General features: G+C 46.5%; 1 protein-coding gene across 1 annotated transcript in view; it reads right to left on the minus strand.

The window, feature by feature from the left end:
- Positions 1 to 4,553: 4,553 nt before the first annotated feature.
- SDHB (succinate dehydrogenase complex iron sulfur subunit B) overlaps positions 4,554 to 21,175 on the minus strand; it is a 32,726-nt gene continuing 16,104 nt past the window's right edge. The window contains exons 4-8 of the mRNA XM_053575521.1: positions 17,017 to 17,153; positions 16,158 to 16,274; positions 11,140 to 11,241; positions 8,550 to 8,672; positions 4,554 to 4,759 (exon numbers count right to left, since the gene is read on the minus strand). Coding sequence (XP_053431496.1) covers positions 4,682 to 4,759; positions 8,550 to 8,672; positions 11,140 to 11,241; positions 16,158 to 16,274; positions 17,017 to 17,153 — 557 coding nt within the window. The 3' untranslated portion in view covers positions 4,554 to 4,681. The remainder of the gene's footprint in view (positions 4,760 to 8,549; positions 8,673 to 11,139; positions 11,242 to 16,157; positions 16,275 to 17,016; positions 17,154 to 21,175) is intronic.

Here is a 21,175-nt window from a genome sequence, read left to right on the forward strand (position 1 = left end):
TTTGGCATCAGAGAGACATGGATGCTTTCTAGCTGTGTGAGCTTTAAAAAGTTACTTTCCCTCTCTGAGCCTCTCTTCACCTATGAAATGAGATGGCAGCTGCATGGTAGATGCCCATCACCTTCTTTAGATCCTGCAGCTGGGTTGGAGGCCCCCTAAAAGCAGAGGGCTTGGGACTCTACTGGGGATCGACCACATTGCAAGGCTGTGCTCACTCTGTCTTACTAAGGCTGCTTGGAATTAAAGAGACTCCACCCCCTGAGCCACAGAAAGAGAGCTAGACCTGTAGCTGGCCCCATGTCCTCCATGGGGCAGGAAGCCAGAGGGGACCAAGGAAGCCACAGGAGACTTCCTTTCAAGCCACAGAGAATGTGGGAGGCACTGCCATCTGCCTGGGGTTACCTTTAGGGAAGTGGCTTTTGCTGTGTGGTGGTCTAGGCAGTCTGTGGGCCGGGCTTCCCTCTCATAATCATGTATGAAATGTCCAGTCTCATGTGGGCCCAGACTAATGAACAGTTTCCCTACAGGCTGCTGCTCTCCTGGGGGTGTGTGGAGAATATTGTAAGCCTGGTCCAAGCAGCAATAGGCTTGAGAAATGACTAATTTGGGCCAGTTTATTCTGGAGTATTACTTTCCTTTTCAATTTCTCTAAGTTTCACAAAGTTTTTATGACAAAAGGGGATTTTTCACACCTAGTTACAAACCTTGTGGTAGGATTTCAGGGCTTTGTTTTATAGTTATCCTGGGGCAAGGAAGAGAAGGGGTTTGTAGAGAATTTAAGCAGTGAGAGCCCTCCCTGCAGTGAGCAGTCAGTGTGGTGAAGAAACATTGTCAGCCTTGCAAGGATAAACCATCCTCCAAACAGGAGGCCTCTAGCTTTAGCCAGTCATGTCAGAAATGCACCAACTGTCAACTCCAGAGGCGTGGGAATGAATCACCTTTCAAGTCTCCACACCATTCAGTACAGGCGCTCCCTAAAGTAGGCATGGAGATGAATCAGTTAACTTGAGCTTGGGCTCCACTGTAGGCATGATGCTTTCTTATCTTTTTATTTATTTATTTATTTTTTGTAGAGACAGAGTCCCACTTTAGCACCTTCAGTAGAGTGCCATGATGTCACAGGATTCACAGCAACCTCCAGCTCTTGGGCTCCAGCAATTCTCCTGCCTCAGCCTCCCGAGCAGCTGGGACTACAGGCGCCCGCCACAACGCTCGGCCATTTTTTGGTTGCATTCATCAGGGGCTGGGCCTTATCTTTTTATTTTTTTTAGAGACAGGATTTTTTTTTAGAATCCTGTAGACTTAAACTCCTGGGCTCAAGTGATCCTCCTACCTCAGCCTCCTGAGTAGCTGAGACTGCAGGTCTTGGTTGTTGTATTGTTATGTTTTTTTAGTTACATTTTTTTAAAATTTATTTTTATGTTGTGAGCTTTTTAAATTTTTTTATTTTTTGCAATTTCTGGCCAGGGCTGGGCTTGAACCTGCCACCTCTGGTATATGGGGCTGGTGCCCTATCCCTTTGAGCCACAGGTGCCGCCCAGTATTGTTATTTTTTTGAGTATCTTGTAGTGCCCAGGGTCTCATTATATTGCCTGGGACTACAGGTGCCCTGGCTAATTAAAAAAAATTTTTTTTCTTTTTTTTTTTGAGACAAAGTCTCACTATGTTGTCCTCTGTATAGTGCTGTGCTGTCACAGCTCACAGCAACCTCAAACTCTTGGGCTTAAGCGATTCTCTTGCCTCAGCCTCCCAGGTAGCTGGGACTACAGGAGCCTGCCATAACACCTGGCTATTTTTTTGTTGCAGTTGTCATTGATATTTACCTGGCCTGGGCCAGTTTGAACCCGCCACCCTCGGTGCATGTGGTCGGTGCCTTAATCACTGTGCTACAGGCGTCGCCTAAAAACAGTTTTTTTTGTACAGACAGGTTTCCACTGTTGCCCAGTGTGGTCTTGAACTCCTGACCCCAAGTGATCCTCCTGCCTCAGCCTCCTAAACTGCTGGGATTCAGCCACCTCACCTGGCCCACATTTATCATTTAGACTTCAATCATAATTTTTTTTTTTTTGAGACAGTCTCATTGTTGCCCTTAGTAGAGTGCCATGGCGTCACAGCTCACAGCTATCTCAAACTCTTGGGCTTTAAGTGATTCTCTTGCCTCGGCCTCCCAAGTAGCTGGAACTACAGGTGCCCACCACAACGCATGGCTTTTTTTTTTTTTTTTGAGACAGTCTTACTTTGTCGCCTTCTGTAGAGTACCAGTAGTGTCATAGCTCACAGAAACCTCAAATTCTTGGGCTCAAGAGATTCTCTCATCTTAGTCTCCCAAGTAGTTGGGACTATAGGCGCCTAACAAGGCTCAGCTATTTTTTTTAGAGATGGGGTCTTGCTCTTGCTCAGGCTGGTCTCGAAACTGTGAGCTCAGGCAATCTACCTGCCTCAGCCTCCCAGAGTGCTGGGATTACAGGCATGAGCCACCACGCCCTGCCTGACTTCAATCACAATTCTAAGAGGTGAATGCTGTTAATTTCCATTTTACAGACAGAAAAACAGAGGTACAATCAACAACTTGCCCAAAGACCAGTCAAGAAGAGACCACTGGGTTCAGTTTTAAGAAGTGTTATTTTGCAAATGAAGGTACACTGCCTGGGCACAGAAGTAGCATTAAGACACAATACCATTTTCTGCTCAGGTCTGTGGTTTTATTAGAAAAGTCTTTGTGACTGTTGGAATAGAACATTTGCCCAGCCCAGTGAAAAAGTAAATAAGCAATAAATTAAACTAACAGTCGATAACATATAGCAATTGAGTTCAAGTTCACTTGGGGCGAGGGTGACCTACAGCTACAAATTTGACATCTGGTGATGCTGATTTGAAGTGGCAACTCCCAAGCTACACTCTGCCTTTTATCAGTAGCTGGGGTAAACTCATCTTTACAGGCTATTAAGTTATTCATGAGAAAAACACATCTTTCCTTTCAGATCTAGAGATTAGAAGCAAAGTCAAATTATCCATGAATCATGAATCCAAGGAATGTGACCTTGTTGGGGGGGGGGGAGGCTGACAAAAATCTGTTGTTTGAGCTGAGGGAACAGAGCGGTCCACAGACAGCTTTGGTGCTTCAGCCTTTCACATTGCTGAGTATTAAACACTCTGATCACAGCTCTGCTGCCTTTCAAAGGCCTGCTACACTCCTGAATTTTAAGCTTTAACACCAGGTTGTCAAGAATTCAGAGTTGCTGAGGTGAAGGGCAAAGGCCCTGTTCTCTACATTCTAATAATTCAATGTTTGTTCCTTTTCTTTGTGACCTTGGCTCCAAGGAGGCAAAAAGGAAACAAATCTTGTTCCTCTTTGCCCCCAGTACCTCACCTCTTTCAATGCCTGAGACTAATGCTTATTGAATTGTTCCTTTTTAGAGCCAGAAAATGCTTATTAAGGTTCATTCTCTGTGAGTCTGGGGTTTCTTTAGCCACTTGCCTCATGATGTAAGAAGCCTTTGTTTTTAGGATGATCTAGAGGTTTCCAGCTACAAAAGCAGCCTTGGGTGAAAATAGGAACCACCCGAATAAGTAAGGGCACACCCCTGCTACTGACTTAGCAACAGTTACAAAGGCCGAGGCAGAAAAATGTGAAACACACACAGAGACTATGGTAGGTATTTATTAGCCTGAATGCTTTGTATTTTGTGGGCTGAAAATAGAAAGCTGCAAACAGAGTATACCGTACCATATTTTTAGAGACAGGGTCTTGCTCTGGTATCTAGTCTGGTCTGGAATGCCTGCGCTCAAACAGTCCTCCTACCTCGGTCTCCTGAGTAGCCGGCGGGCATCACTGTACCCTGTTCTATGGTATCCTATTTTGGAAGGAAGGAAGTTTTATGTGTGCCACACACCTGTAATGACACAAGGCTTATACGAGAATGGATAAACTGTCAATAGGGAAGGTGGGACTTGTGGGCTTTTTCTGGAGAGACTTCCATGTTTTTTTTTACTTTCTCCTTTCTTGAATAGTTTGTTTGTTGAGTGTCACTACTCTGGCAATAAGCAGCCCGGCCAAGGCTGTGGTGTGGAGAGTTGTTTGCAGTGAGAGGTCCCTTGAAGTCATCTGTGAAGCTAACTGGAACTCACAGCTGATGGGGTCCCTGTTTTGTGCTGGAAGAATGGCAAACCTTGCTTCATTGACATATCAAAAGACTTACCGAGATACGGTTTTCAAAGGTTCTAATATTAGAAATGACAGAGGCCAGGAAGCAGTGTACTAGCACTGGCTAACATTCACCGAGCACCCAGACTAACTGCTGGGCATTCTCACACCAGATGGGCCAAGTGACACAATTATGGGTCCCATTTCAGAGATGGGCAAAGGAACTTGTCCAAAGTTGTCCAGCTGGTGGGTGGCAAAGCTGGGAACAAGCCTCTCCCCACCGGGGCTCAGTTCTGGAGCCCATCCATCTCTTCAAAGACAAAAGACTCCTTCTGGAACTTTCACATTCCCCTGTAGCAAGTAAAAGGAACAGTCTCGATTTTTTGTTAATAAAGTAGAATAACATTTATTTATTTCTTAAAATTTTTATTATACATGCTGTGTTCATGGAAAATCAAGCCATTTAAAGAACTCAAATCAGATATAAATTAAGTTCAGCTCTGAGCTGGTTACAAGTCACGTTTAGCACAGAAACAGCTAAGCTGAAGCTTTCTTTTCTTTATAGGTTACCATCATTTTCTTGATTTCAGCAATAGCTTTCCCTGGATTCAGACCCTTGAAAAAAGAGAAAATCAATAGCAAATGACAAGTGAAACTGTGAAACTGAACGGACACCCCCCCCTTCTCCCCCCCCAAAAAGCTTGGGTGAACCTTTGCTGGTAGTGCAGCATCAAAGCAGGATGAATGTGAATCAACTTCCTTAACCATGCTAAATTTGGCTTGTTTTAAAAAACAAACAAACAACAACAAAACAAAACAAAAATAAAAACCCCAAAGGGTCTGGGCTAAGAGCTCCCTCTGTCACTACTTTCAGACATTTAAAAATGATCAGCTCTCTCTGGCAAGAGCTCTGCCACAGCTCTGCTGGTGTGGCTCACGTTTATGACAGTAAACGTGCTCTTTAACTGCTCTAAGATATCCAGGGTAGTTTTTTTTTTCTTATGATTATAGGCCAATGTCAAAATCAGACAGACATCTGTAAATCTCTAAATGAACACCATCATTATTACATCATCAGTGCAGAAGTCAGTATATATAAGCTCTCAAAGGTGTGCAGAAGAAACCACCCTCTCTGTTAACCCTTCATAAATGCTACTGTGAGTCTGCCTGGCCAGTACCATTGGTATTAGCTGCAGTCTGGCCCCACAGCTGTATCATCTGTTTTGCAGCAGGAGGCACAATAATTAAATCCACTGAGAGACAGCTTTATAGAAGTAGGAGGGTTGACGGACAAGTATTTGACAAAAGAGATGAGCACTTTTTTTTTTTATTGAAGGATCCCCTTATTTATTTTTGCAGTTTCTGGCTGGGGCTGGGTTTGAACCCACCACCTCCGGCATATGGGGCCGGCGCCCTACTCCTTTGAGCCATAGGCGCCACCCAGGATTCCCTTATTTTAAGGTAACTCTTTTTTTTTTTTTTTTTTTTTTTGGTAGAGACAGAATCTCACTGTACCGCCCTCAGGTAGAGTGCCGTGGCCTCACACAGCTCACAGCAACCTCTAACTCTTGGGCTTACGCGATTCTCTCGCCTCAGCCTCCCGAGCAGCTGGGACTACAGGCGCCTGCCACAACGCCCGGCTATTTTTTTGTTGCAGTTTGGCTGGGGCTGGGTTTGAACCCGCCACCCGCGGTATATGGGGCCAGCGCCTTACCGACTGAGCCACAGGCGCCGCCCTTAAGGTAACTCTTAACTCTAGAAAAAAGTGTTGTGGAAAGAAAAAAAAAAAGAAGAAAAAGAAATGAAAGAAAAGAGATCTCGAGAGAAAAAGAGAAGTGGAGAAAGACACTTCATATACTGTAAAAAGAGTACAGATGAGTGTCATGTACAAAAGCAGGAAAGAACTCAGCTACACTTCTGAGCAGTGTAAGATACTTCCGGAAGTTCACACAAGAATCTGATAATACTATTGCTTCAGGGAGGTGGCTGGGGTGGAGTGGGAGAATTTTCATGGTGTATCCTTCTAATTCTGGAACATGTGAATATTTCCTGTCCCTGCAAGGGCAAGAGTGTGCACAATCTGTGTGGGAAGAGAGAGCCTTGGGCCTACTTCTAGGACCCTCGCCACAGATCTGAAAGTGACCTGGGGCAAGTTACTCTCATCCTACCCCCCAACCTAGGGGTTGGATTCCCCTCACCTGCACAACACTGGGGTTGAACTCAGGATTAGCCTATGTCTAAGTCTCAAGCCTCCAGCCCTGTTTTATTGACCAGGGCAAGGCACAGAGAACTTGATCTCGGTCACCTGGGCTGTCTGCTGCCCCCTTCAAAGCACTGGTTTGTGACCAGGAATGCACCTGAGTCACCGGCAGGGCTTCTGAAGAGCCACATAAGCCAGGCCCCAACACTGTAGATACTGTCTCTGAGGGTCTCAAATAGGCCCAGTACCTACATTAAACAAACAAACAAAAACCCCCCAAAACAGAAGGTGCCATTTATTGAGCTGGGGCAGAGCCTGGGTGGAAGCCCAGGCAATGGGGGGTTGGAGTCCATGTGCTCCCCCAGCGGGCCTGTCCTCATACTGGTTACCAGGTGAGAAACCCTGTAGCATAGGGAGGGGCCCTTGGAAACACAGCAGGTTTCTGGGCCAAAAATAAGTGAATTATCCACTGTGGATTTCATGTGTTCAAAGACACGATTTATTTATTTATTTATTTACACAGAGTCTCATTTTGTTACCCTTGGTAGAGTGCCCTGAGATCATAGCTCACAGCAACCTCAAACTCTTGGGCTCAAGCTATTCTCTTGCCTCAGCCTCCCAAGTAGCTGGGACTACAGGTGCCTGCCACAATACCCAGCTGTATTTTTAGAGATGGGATCTCACTCTGGCTCAGGCTGGTCTTGAACCTGTGAGCTCAGGCAATCTACCAGCCTCGGCCTCGCAGAGTGCTGGGATTATAGGCATAAGCCACCGCGCCCCATCCTTTATTTATTTAACAGCTAACTGGTTGTCCTGAAATCTTCCATCTTGCTGCCCACTGACTCAGTACACCTTTTAAGTGAACTGGCTCTGTCCACAGTCCCTACACAAACAGCAGCCATGCTCTGAGCCACATGGCCCTGACTCTTCCTGCCCACTGGCCAAGGCTGGCACCTGCTATGGTTTGAATGTATCCCCCAAAGTTCGTATGCTAGAAATCTAATCCTCAATGCAACTGTATTGAGAAGTGAGACCTTTGAGAGGTAACTAGGTCACGAGTTCTCTGCCTTCAATGATTAATGCTGTTATCACATTATTTATGTTAGCACCTCATAAAAAGATATGTTTGCGCCACCCCCCTTTTTTCTTAAATTAAAAAAAATTTTTTTTTTTTTTAGTAGAGACAGAGTCTCACTTTATGGCCCTTGGTAGAGTGCCATGGCATCACACAACTCACAGCAACCTCCAACTCCTGGGCTTAGGTGATTCTCTTGTCTCAGCCTCCCGAGTAGCTGGGACTACAGGCGCCCACCACAACGCCCGGCTATTTTTTGGTTGCAGTTCAGCCGGGGCTGGGTTTGAACCCGCCACCCTTGGTATATGGGGCCGGCGCCTTACCAACTGAGCCACAGGTGCCGCCCTAAATTAAAAATTTTTTTTATTGAATTATTAAATGTGCCCCCTTTCTCTCTTGCCCTTCCTTCATAGGATGACAGCATGACAGCCAATTTGAGATGCCAGCATCATGGACTTCCCAGTCTCCATAACTATGAACCAAAAAAACTTCTTTATAAATTACCTTGCCTGTGATATTCTGTGATAGTAACACCGAATGGCCTGAGATAGCACCCAATCAAATGGCAGCCAGTCTGCAGCCTGCCATGACCTCTGATGTGCTGGCATGGGGAACTGAGTGGGAACAATGCAACTTCCTCTCAGGAGTGTGAACTGAGAGAACGAGGGCAGACCATGGGCAGCTGAATCTGGAGGTGTGAGCAGGAAGAGGGTGTGAAGCCAGGGAAGCTGGAGCATTTAGTCAAGAGAAAAGCTCCAAGCTCCACAGAGCAGAGAGAAAGAACAGGCTGGCTGCTAGTGGCCGACCTCACAAGACAGAGGGAGAGGGAATCCAGTACCCCCACCCCCCACCCCCTGGCTGCCTATGACCTGACAGCTTTTGTTTTATGGTTCCCACAAAGTCAGTCTGAATGGAGATATCTACTCATAGATTTCTGGGACATCTTTGACTCTCTCAATGTCCCCGTGTGCCCTCCAAGTACACCCTGCTTCTGAGGTAGCCTGAGTCTGTTCCTTGTAACTAAGAGCCAAACTAGCTCCCAGGCTCAAGCCGTGATAACAGGCCCATTCTGTTCCCTTTCCATCTCAAATGGTCGCACGTCAGTTCTGAGCGCCATCAGCCCCACATACCTTGGGACATGTCCTGGTGCAGTTCATGATGGTGTGGCAGCGGTACAGAGAGAAGGGGTCCTGCAGCTTGGCCAGGCGCTCCTCTGTGAAGTCATCTCTGGAGTCGATCATCCAGCGGTAGGCCTGGGGGGCCGGGGGCAGATGAGCTGAGCTACCAAACTACAGCTTTGCTCCAACCCTGTACCCTGGGAGTGCAGGAAGGAACTCCCTCAGCTTAGATGTCTTGTCTCAGCACTTGTTTTCTTTTTTTTTGAGACAGAGTCTTGCTCTGCTGCCCAGGCTAGAGTACACTGGTGTCATTATAGCTCGCAGCAACCTCAAACTCCTGGGCTAAAGCCATCCTCCTGCCTCAGCCTCCTGAGTAGTTGGGACTATAACAGGCATATGCCATTGCATCTGGCTACTTTTTTGTATTTTTAGTAGAGATGGGTTTTGCTCTTGCTTAGGCTGGTCTCGAACTCCTGAGCTTAAACAATCCTCCCGCCTTAGCCTCCAAGAATGTTAGAACTACAGGTATGAGCCACTGAACTCAGCCTCTGTACTCTGTCTTCACAGAATCCACCCATGCTAGCTAGACTCTCCATGTCTTTGAGAAAATTGATGCTTTGAATTCAAACATCCATGCCAAGGGCCTGAGATCAGAGAGCTGAACACAGACTGACGGCATGATCCCTGCTCAGAGGCCCTCTACGTTTCCCAACAACTCAGATCATCTGGTACAAGTGAGAAGGGTAAGTGTACTGCATTACTCAATTTCTCCGTGGTTGGAAATGAAAAACTGGCCGTGTGTTGGGAGGCTGAGGCAGGCGGGTCACCTGAGCTCAGGAGTTCGAGACCCAGCCTGAGTTAGAGCAAAACTCCATCTCTAAAAATAGCCGGGTGTTGTGGTGGGCGCCTTTAGTCCCAGGTACTTGGGAGGCTGAGGCAAGAGAATCGCTTAAGCCCAAGAGTTTGAGGTTGCTGTGAGCTATAATGCTACAGCCCTCTACTGAGGGCAAGATAGTGAGACTCTGTCTCAAAAACAAAACAAAACAAGATAAAACTGGCCATGTGGCCACACAATCGAATAACTTCTCTTTTCGTGGGAAAATGAGAAGTTGTTTTTGAGTTGCTTACAGTCTGTGAAAATCACTGACCACAAATCTAAAAAGCACATGCTTTCTGGGAACAAAGACAGTAACTTTCTTTGCTGTGAGGACTAATACCACTTTCTTTCTTAAGCAACCCCCAGGCTCTCCTTAGCCACGAAACAATTTCTAACCTTATTGCTGGATAAATGCCTTTCAAAAACACTTCTTTCTCTCTTGCTCACACAATAAAAAACACTGTAAGAGGGAGATGGGGAGACCCAGGCAAGTGGATGAGTAACAGTCAGCTACACAGGAAATACATTTAAATATCGCTCCGAGGCTGGGTGCGCTGGGTCACGCCTGTAATCCTAGCATTCTGGGAGGCTGAGGAGGGTGGACTGCCTGAGCTCAAGAGTTCAAGACCAGCCTGAGCAAGAGCAAGATCCTGTCTCTACTAAAAATAGAAAAACTAGCTAGGTGTGATGGCAGGTAGCTGTAATCCCAGCTACTCAGGAGGCTGAGGCAAGAGGATGGCTTGAGTCCAGGAGTTTGAGGTGGTTGTGAGCTATGACTCTATTGCTCCACTCTAGCCTGGGCAGCAGGGTGAAACTCTGTCTCACAAAAAAACAAAAAAACTGCAAGGCATGGTTTGCCAAAAAGCATACCATCACTCCCTGGGGTGACCTCAGCACCCTGAAATAAAGGCAAGTGACTGAAAGCAAGTGAGCACAATGCAATCCATTACCAACGTAGGAAACCATGAGACCCTCAGAATGGCTGGGGTACAACCATCTACTGAATCTACTGTCCTTTTGGATTTGTCTTTTTTTTTTTTTGAGACAGAGTCTCATTTTGTTGCCCTCTATGAAGTGCTGTAGCATCACAGCTCACAACAACCTCAAACTCTCTCTTGACTCAGCCTCCCAAGTAGCTGGGACTATAGGTGGGTGCCACCTCGCTTGGCTATTTATTAGAGATGGGGTCTCACTCTTGCTCAGGCTGGTCTTGAACTCCTCAAAGAGAGGCAATCCACCGGCCTCGCCCTCCCAGAAGGTTAGGATTACAGATGTGAGCCATCATGCCCAGCCCCTCTTGAATTCTTAATACTTGTGAAAGCACCAAGCTAACTTCATTTTGTTAAAACTAACTCCATTTTGTCTCACAGCCTTCACTGACCCCACTTTGCCCCACAGCCTTCAATTTACAGTTGCATACCAAAGGTGATAGGCAACCTGCTTCCTCCCCCAATGAACCAATCCAGAAGCGCCCCCTTTGTTTCAAGCTGTGTACGCCCACCCGCTGCGTGGGACCATAAAAACCCCCAGCTCCAGCACTCAGGGCTCCTGGCATGGATCCATTGTAGCGGAGACCCCAGGAGTTCAAGTTCGAACTTGCAATAAAACGGCTTTTTTTGCTTTTGCATCGGACTCGGCTCCCTGGTGGTCTTTGTGGGGGATTTCAGGATCTGGGCACAACACTTGAGCTTCAGTTTCTCCTAAAGCAATTAAGGAGCAACTCACCTGCATAAGAACTGCAGGCCCCAGATATTTGTCTCCATTCCACCAGTAGCTGGGGCAGCTGGTGCTGCAGCAGGCACAGAGAATGCACTCGTAGAGCCCATCCTGTGTGGAAAAAAGGGGAGTCAGGAACATGTGAAGGAAGAGATGCTGTCATACCTTTAGCAAACTGATGTGACATCTGAGGTCCGTACATGAACAGAGTGCCTACTTGTACAAGACATTTTCTTGGCAAAATCCAAAAGGTGGTTTGCAGAGATTTATCATTCATAAAAAAGATCTTGTTAATGAAATGTGAACACTTGCTGGATCAGAGCCCAGGTTTCTTAGGCCCAAGTACAACACACTGATTCTTTAATAAACAATAACCTCTCAACTTATCTAAAAAAGAAATCAACAGAAACAAAAACAAGGCTCGGGGCCTGTGGCTCAAGCGGCTAAGGCGCCAGCCACATACATCTGAGGTGGTGGGTTTGAATCCAGCCCGGGCCCGCCAAACAACAATGACGGCTGCAACCAAAAAATAGCCGGGCATTGTGGCCGGCGCCTGTAGTCCCAGCTACTCAGGAGGCGGAGGCAGGAGACTAGCTTGTGCCCAGGAGTTGGAGGTTGCTGTGAGCTGTGACACCACAGCACTCTACCCAGGGACAGCTTGAGGCTCTGTCTCAAAAAAAAAAAAAGAAACAAAACAACTGACCACCCGGAATTCAGTCAAGAGGGGAGAAAATACAAAGACCCTGGAGGCTGAAGCATGTGATAGTCTACAAAGCTTTTGCCCTTGGCAAAAGATGTTTCCCTGGGAACATCAGCCTTATCCTAAACTGCCAATCTTGGTTAAGGATCACATGCTTTAACCGCTTTGCCTCATCTGATCATCACAGGGGTCCTGGGAGGAGAGTGTGGCAATTCCCACTACAGGCAGGGAAGTGAGGCTGGCTCAGAGAGGTTAGTTGGCTCAAGGATACAAGGTGGCAGTTGGTTCTGGCCTCCTATTCTTTTTTTTTTCTGTAGAGACAGAGTCTCACTTTATGGCCCTCGGTAGAGTGCCGTGGCCTCACACAGCTCACAGCAACCTCCAACTCCTGGGCCCAAGCGATTCTCTTGCCTCAGCCTCCCGAGTAGCTGGGACTACAGGTGCCCGCCACAACGCCCAGCTATTTTTTGGTTGCAGTTTGGCTGGGGCCGGGTTTGAACCTGTCACCCTCGGTATATGGGGCCGGTGCCTTACCGACTGAGCCACAGGCGCCGCCCCTCCTATTCTTTCATACCTGCCACACTGGCTCAATACGACCAGCTAGTTCTAACAAACTGAACATTTTGAGTTTGGGAACAAGAGAAATGGATTAAAGGCAGCAGAACAGAAGGGGCACACTGGTATATGAGGTGCCAGCGGGTAAGAGACAGAGAACAAACAAACAACAACAACAACAACAAAAAAAATAGATGGGCATTGTGGCAGGTGCCTGCAGTCTAGCTACTAGGGAGGCTGAGGCAAGAGAATTGCTTGAGCCCAGGAGTTGAGGTTGCTGTGAGCTTTGACGCCACGGCACTGTACCGAGGGTGACAAAGTAAGACTCTGTCTCAGCAAAAAAAAAAAAAGAAAAAAGATATGAGACAGAACAGGGCTGGTGGGAATGTCAAGTGCCCCACTGGTATAGAAGGCAGAAGGTCATAGGATGCTGTGCTTTCATAAAAGTCCTATTCTTTTTTGTTGTTGTTGTTGCAGTTTTTGGCTGGGGCTGGGTTTGAACCCACTACCTTTGGATATGGGGCTAGCACCCTACTCCTTGAGCCAGAGGTGCCTTCACAAAAGTCCTATTCTTTAAAACAGTTAATGGAAAAACTGTTAACAAGAAATTTATTAGAATTTTTTTTTTTTTTGTAGAGACAGAGTCTCACTTTATGGCCCTCGGTAGAGTGCCGTGGCCTCACACAGCTCACAGCAACCTCCAACTCCTGGGCTTAAGCGATTCTCTTGCCTCAGCCTCCCGAATAGCTGGTACTACAGGCGCCCGCCACAATGCCCGGCTATTTTTTGGTTGCAGTTTGGCCGGGGCCAGGTTTGAACCCGCCACCCTCGGTATATGGGGCCAGCGCCCCACCGACTGAGCCACAGGCACTGCCCAATTTATTAGAATTTTTTAGGTATAACTGGAAGGATAAAGATCTATCTAGCCTTATTTATAACAGTAAAAAATTGGAAACAATTGCACTGTTCCTCAATAGTGGGGTGGTTTAATGTGCATGGTGCACACACCTAAAGCATTAGAAAGCGAAGTGCAGGTCGGGAGTGGTGGCTCACGCCTGTAATCCTAGCACTCTGGGATGCCGCTCACACCAACCTCAAACTCTTTGGCTCAAGCGATTCTCTTGCCTCTGACTCCCTAGGAGGAGAAACTACAAGCATCCGCCGCAATGCCTGGCTAGTTTTTTGTTTAGCAGGCCCAGGCCAGGTTCAAACCCACCAACCCTGAAGCATGTAGCCGGTGCTGTAACCACTGAGCTACGGGTGCCCAGCCAGAATTACAGACTATTTAAAAATAATTCTCTGCTTAAGTTCAGCATACTAATTTAAGGAAGCAGAAAATGCTAAATTTTTTTTTTTTTTTTGAGACAGAGTCTATGTGGCCCTGGATAGAGTGCTATAACATCACAACTCACAGCAACCTCAAACTCTTGGGCTTAAGCAATTCTCTTGCTTCAGTCTCTCAAGTAGCTGGGACTACAAGTACCTGCCACAATGCCCGGCTATTTTTTTGTTGCGTTTGTCATTATTGTTTAGCTGGCCTGGGGAGGGTTCAAATCCACCACCCTCGGTGTATGTGGGTAGCACCATAACCACTGTGCTACTGGCGCTGAGCCTAAACAAATGTTTAATATTTAAATCAGTAAATTTCTATTTCAAGTGGAGCATTCCAAATTTGAAAATCTGAAATTCAAAATGCTCCCAAATCTGAAACCTTTGGAGCATACTGACATGCTGCTCAAAGGAAATTCTTACTGGAACATTTTGGATGCTGGATGCTTAACTGGTTAAATATAATGTAAATATTTAAAAATCTGAAATCTGAAGCACTTCCAGTCCCAAGCATGTCAGGTAAGGGATACTCATCTATATGCAGAAAATACACTGAGAATGCTCGCTCTGGCAGCACAGAGACTAAAATTAGAAAACATACCAAGGAACCCTCGTTCCCCAATAACACCACATCAAGGAGATGCTTATTGGAGACGGACTTGCCCAACCTAAGAATGTGAGATGACTAGCTGGGCCAGAGTGGCTGGTTCCTCCTGGGACTCTGGGATGTGTTCAGACCCCCTGGGAGTTAGAAACAGAGGGACAGAGCTACCTGCTGAGAACAAGAAACTCCCAAGGGTCATCAGATGCTTTCTTGGAGTCATACCATTACTGTACTGCCCTCATCATTGTGATGGAGACAGACTAGGCAGACTTACTAGAACTTTCCTTTCTTTTTCATTATTATTATTTTTCTTTTTTAGAGACAGGGTCTTACTCTGTTATCCAGGCTGAAGTGCAGTGATGTGATCATAGCTCACTGCAGCCTTGAACCTGAATGATTCTCCTACCTCAGCTCCCAAGTAGCTGGGACTACTTGGCTAATTTTTCTACTTTTTTTGTAGAGGTGGGATATTACTATATTTCCTAGGCTGGTCTCAAACTCCTAGGCTCAAGCCATCCTCTTGCCTTACAAAGTGCTGGGATTACAGGCATGAGTCCCCAGGCCCAGCCAAGGACTCTCTTTTCTTAATGTTTTATGGGGAACAGGAGAGGAGGCTCAATATTCACCAAGTCCTAAAAGGTAGAATTCACTTATTTATTCACACAACTAGTATTTATTGATAAAATAGTATGTGCCAGGGTCTAGGGATCCAGAAAGGAAAAGACACTGCCCCTGCCCTTGAGGTGTGCTTGATCCATTAAATGGACAGACACAAAAAGTGACTCTTACGGATAAATGCTGTATTGGAGGAACAAACCAAGTGGTCACTATGAGACAGCACACATGCGTGGCCCTGCACAGGCATGCGGGGGGCTGCATCTCCATTTGGCCCTCCTCTCCCACAAGTGTGCAGAGAGGGAGAGTGTGCAAATCAGAGAAACCTTTGAAGAAGTTAAAGGGTAAAACAAAGAGATTGAAAACTTGATAATGATGGCCTCACTTTAAGATTTTATAGGCTTCATACAGGAATAGCAACTCTTTTTTTTTTTTTTTTTGAGACAGTCTCACTTTATGGTCCTCAGTAGAGTGCCATGGCATCACACAGCTCACAGCAACCTCTAACTCCTGGGCTTAAGCGATTCTCTTGCCTCAGCCTCCTGAGTAGCTGGGACTACAGGCGCCCGCCACAACGCCCAGCTATTTTTTTTTTTTTTTGGTTGCAGTTCAGCCGGGGCCAGGTTTGAACCCGCCACCCTCGGTATATGGGGCCGGCGCCCAACCAACTGAGCCACAGGCGCCGCCCAGGAATAGCAACTCTTAAGAGAGTGAGAAGGCCAGTAGTAATCCCACACACCGATAACCAGAAATGTGGCATTAGGAAAGAACATCAAAGTTCTAGGCCTGGTCCTGCCATTTAGTTTCCACCTGTTAAGACAAATGGGGCTAGTAAGACTGCAACTGGCCAGTAGGTGGGTTTCACCGTGCCCTCACTGAGAGAACAGCTTAAACTCAGCCGCCAACTTTTAAAGGCCTGGCAATTTACATATTGGTTTCTTTTGAAAAAGATGAACTGGCAACCTGGCCACCATCCATCTGTCTCTTGAGACAGGGCCTCAGTGCTCTGGCTCCTTGGTCTCCTCTGAGCCCTTGATGGCTTCACACTGCTCATCCAGCCCTGAGAGGGTGAGTGTTCAACCCCTGGGTGGAGTCCCTTTCTAGACTAACACACATACTAAACGGTCTGTATCATGTCACACTGCTTCCCCTCTCAACCACACTCCTGGCCAACATCTTTGCAGAGAATTCTTCAAACCAAGACAATAAACAGGGACTAATGACCAGTTTCTCACGATCTTCTATGGACTGCAGATACTGCTGCTTGCCTTCTTGGGATTCATCCTTCTTCTTCAGATAAGGCTCGATGGATTTGTACTGTGCATAGAAGTTGCTCAAATCCTGAGGTTAAGAGGAAGAAGAAAAAGAAGAGGATCAGATTCTACCATCACCTCAGCTTTCTCATCTACCCTGTGTCTCGGACACTGCTCAGTCTTCTGCCCTGTGCCAGAAAGAAGCCAGACTCTTCTTCAGGCCTGAATATATGCAAAGATTACAAAAGGAGAAACAGTCACAAGGGTACATATAGTTAGAAAATCTCTCCCTCATCTACCTGAGACACTTTTCAACTTTCTCCCCTATGCGCCTGTGAAAATACCAAGTCAGCAAAGGTGGTCAAATATGAGGAGGGAGAAACTGAAGCAGACTTCATAAACAACTGCTGCTTTCCTGACGGGCATTCTCTGCAGGATTTCTTTGTAGTAATGGCCAAACTCTTCATTTTTGGGAGTATTCCAACGCTAAAATTCTACGCCCTGTTATTCCCAAACAAACCTCACCAAATGAGCTGCTGGAGGATTTTCTAGGCATTTATCTTCCGCCATTTAATTTTTTAATTAAACTCAAGACAGGCCACACTGCTTCAGATCTGGGGACTTTCCTAACCCTCAGTGACACTGTGGTCCCTCACTTGCCATTATATGGGGAGACTAGCCTGAGCAAGAGCGAAACCCCACCAATTTGTTCTCCCATCTGACCAGGAAAGGAGCTTTAAATACTAAACAAAATACTGCCCTAAAGAATAATAGTCTGACTCACATATGCACCACCCTCCTGCAATAAAAAGAGAGATGCAGAAACTCACAGGAACAAGATCCTTTATCACATACATGTGTGGAAGAGGGTAGATTTTTGAGACTTTATTGAGGTTGGTGTCAATTCTTCGGGTGCAAGCCAGAGTGTTGCCTCCATTGATGTTCATTGCACAGGAGCCGCAGATACCTGGGAGAGACACACATGCCTGACACATCCTCACTCACTTTCAGGGTCTGTCCACCTCCAGATCCTTTCTTCTGGGTCCTCCTTGCTCTATACCGGGGTGGCACTGACATGGAACACACCAGGGGCAGGTGCCTGTGCCTTTCCTTCTTCTCTCTTCCTGCCTAGAGTGTGAATCTAACAGCTAGAGTTCTAAGAACCATTCTGTGACCACGCGGCAACCCTGTCAAGGACAGGGCACTGGAGGACGCTTGAGGGGCCTGGGCGCTGCTGTGTCACATCAGTTCTAGCTCCATGTCTCACACGTTTTGAGAGAAAAATCAGCCTCCAGGTTTTTGGAGATACCGTTACTGGAACTCGAATTCTCTTTTTAAAATTTTCCCCCTTCACTCTGATGCCCAGGTGAAGTGCAGAGGCGTGATCAGAGCTCACTGTAACCTCTAACTCCTGTGTTCCAGTTATCTTCCCATCTTAGCCTCCTGAGTAGCTGGGACTCTGAGCACATGCCACAACATTTAGTTAATTAAAACCAGTTATTTTTGTAGAGACAGGGTCTTGCTATGCCGCCCAGGCTTGTCTTGAACTCCTGGTCTCAGTGAGCCTTCTGCCTCAGCCTCCCAAAGTGTTGGACTGTCAGCATGAACCACTGGTGAATGGCTGAACTCAAATTATTATTATTTTTTTAGAGACAGAGTCTCACTTTGTCACCCACGGTAGAGTATCACAGCTCACAGCAACCTCCAGCTCTTGGGCTTAGGTGATTCTCTTGCCTCAGCCTCCCAAGTAGCTGGGACTACCACCCTGCCACCCTCGGTATATGGGGGTGGCGCTCTACTCACTGAGCCACAGGTGCTGCCCCCTCAAATTCTAACAGACAAATATACAAAAGCAATTCAACGTTGTCTTCGGTGAGCATGATTGCTCATGCAGGCGGTTTGCTTAAGGCCAGGAGTTTGAGACCAAATAGCAAGACTTCATCTCTACAAAAACTAAGAAAAATTAGGTAGGTGCGGTGGTGAGCACCTGTAGTCCCAGCTACTTAGGATGTTGTTAAAGTCAGATTGCTTGAGCCCAGGAGTTTGAGGTTATAGTCAGCTATGATCAGGCCACTGCACCCTAGGTTGGGTGACAAAGCAAGATTGTCTCTACCAAAAAAAAAAAAAAAAAGATGTTTCAGTCACCTTAGGGTTGAGGCCTAGATACAGAGTGTCAAGAGACAGGGCTCTTATTCTAATTTGCCCTGGGGCTATGAAATCCACACAAGCCGACTCACAGGACTTTCCAAAGAAGAGAAGGAATTAGTAAACCAAAGCAGAGCAAACCAAAACAAAGATAAGCTGCTCACCCAGGACAAGAGAATTTTCTTAGCTTGGACCTATTTCCTGTGTATGGAAATATCCTAGGCATTTCAGAGTTTAAAAATGACTCTGGAACCTAAACCCTTGGTACCATTTCTCTGAGGTTGTTTTTTGAAGATCTTTAGGGCAAAGGAATGTGACTGCTACTTAAAGCTGCACTGGGTTCTCTGGGAGGCCAAGGCAGGTAGATTGCTTGAGTTCAGGAGTTTGAGACCCGCCTGAGCAATAGCGAAACCCCATCTCTAAAAAATAGCCGGGCATTGTGGTGGGTTCCTGTAGTCCTAGCTATTTGGGAGGCTGAGGCAAGAGGATCTCTTGAGCCCAAAGGCTTGAGGTTGGGTAAGCTATGATGCTACCGCACTCTACAGGGGCAAGAAACTGAGACTTTATTTCAAAAAAAAAGTTACACTGGGTTATCACTTTTATAAAACTTTAAGAGACCATTAAAGATCTCCCTTGCCTATAAATCTCCTTTCTTCCCTTTTTTTTTTTTTGAGACAGAATCTCACTCTGATGCCCAGTCTAGAGTGCCTTGATGTCATAGCTTATAGCAACCTCAGTCTCCAGAGTTCAAGATATCTTCTGGGGCAGCGCCTGTGGCTCAGTGAGTAGGGCGCCAGCCCCATATACCAAGGGTGGCGGGTCCAAACCCGGCCCCGGCCAAACTGCAACAAAAAAATATAGCCAGGCGTTGTGGCGGGCACCTGTAGTCCCAGCTACTCAGGAGGCTGAGGCAAGAGAATTGAGGTTGCTGTGAGCTGTGTGATGCCATGGCACTCTACCCAGGGCGATAAAGCTCCCAAGTAGCTGGGACTACACGCACCCACCAAGATGCCCACCTAGTTTTTTCTACTTCTGGTAGAGACTGGTGTCTCACTTTTGCTCAGGCTGCTCTTGAACTCATGAGCTCAAGCAATCTACCTGCCTTAGCCTCCTAGAGTGCTAGGATTACAGGTGTGAGCCACTGTGCCTGGCCTATAAATCTTTTTTGGGGGGGTGGGGGTGGGAGGGGAGTGGGACAGAGTCTATGTCACCCTCAGTAAAGTGCCGTGCTGTCACAGCTCACAGCAACCTCAAGCTTTTTGGGCTTAAGTTATTCTCTTGCCTCAGCCTCCCAAGTAGCTGGGACTATAGGTCCCCTCCACAACGCCTGGCTATTTTTTGTTGTCGTTATTGCTGTTACAGTTGTCATCGTGGTTTGGCAGGCCAGGCTGGGTTTGAACCCACCAGCTCCAGTGTACGTGGCTGGCGCCCTAGTTGCTAAGCTACAGGTGCTGAGCCGTAGTTGTCATTCATGTTTGGCAAGCCCAGGCCGGGTTCAATCCTGCCAGCCCCGGCGTATGTGGCTGGGGCCCTAGCTGCTGAGCTACAGGCGTCGAGCCAGGCCTTAAAACTTAATAAGTATATAATATAAGAGAACAGAAAGATCTGTCTTAAGCAAATACTCCTTAAGTTCCCTCAGAAACTGAATATTTATCAACACATTTAGGTATACCTGGCGTCCAACCAAAGCAGTTGCTTTTATAAGAAAAAGTGTAGGATTTAAAAAACAAATACAATAAACTTTCTCTTAAAAAGGCTCCCCTGGGAATTCTTTAAATAAATATGGAAATAAAAAGGAGTGACAATTAGTACAATCCTGCCTCTTATTTTCTAGTTCAGATGGGCCACAGACCTTATGTTCCTGGCTCTGAAAGAGTCCTATGCATAAAGGTTACTGGAAAGCATCTACATTTCCAGTGTAGCAAGGACTTACATGGGGAAGGCTGACATTTAACTGCAGCAGAATATTCCTGGAAGTGCAGGACTCAGCCGAACTATCATAATATCTGTCAGTATTTGCAACACTAAATAAGATCAGCTGAACCAAAACAGATGTTTTACAAGTAGAACTTTAAATGCTTGAAATGTACATCAGACCAAAGATAAAAAGTGATGGGCTGATGTCTACACTGGTTTTTCCTTACTTGGAAGGTTATATTAAGAGGAAGCTTGGGGTTCTTAGGGAACCAAGCTACCCTCCATTTTTGTTTCATCCCAGGTTTTCTGAGCCCTGAGAGTGCCGTGCTGGGGCCCAACAGCTTTGAGTAACTCCTGGCTCCAAACTCACTATCAATGCGTATTTGCAGAAGTCCCTTAACTTCCCTGGGCCTTGGTTTCCTCATCTATACAGTGAAGTAGATAGTAGCATCTACTTACCTCACATAAAGTACAAAGAACAGAGCTTGGCACACAGTCAGTGACTTGTGGCCTCTAGGTCCAATCTGTCTTCATGGCACCTCGTATATTTGCCACATCTGAGGACCACTTGAGGAGTTTTCTTTAAATCCATTCATTTTTACTTAAATTCATACTAAGAAACCATTTACATCCCTGTTACACCATCATTAGTGATTGCATTTTTCTCATAGGTGAAATATGTACATAGCTATTCAAGTAGAAAATGTTGGTCTGGGCTCGGCACCCATAGCTCAGTGGTTAAAGTGCCAGCCACATATACTGGGGCTGGAGGGTTCGAATCCAGCCTGGGCCTGCTAAACAATGACAACTACAACAAAAAAAATAGCCGGGCATTGTGGCGGGTGCCTGTAGTCCCAGCTAATTGGGAGGCTGAGGTGAGAGGATCACTTAAGTCTAAGAGTTTGAGGTTGCTGTGAGCTGTGACGC

This window comes from Nycticebus coucang, chromosome 22 (assembly GCF_027406575.1).
Source record: "Nycticebus coucang isolate mNycCou1 chromosome 22, mNycCou1.pri, whole genome shotgun sequence".
Taxonomy (NCBI): domain Eukaryota; kingdom Metazoa; phylum Chordata; class Mammalia; order Primates; family Lorisidae; genus Nycticebus; species Nycticebus coucang.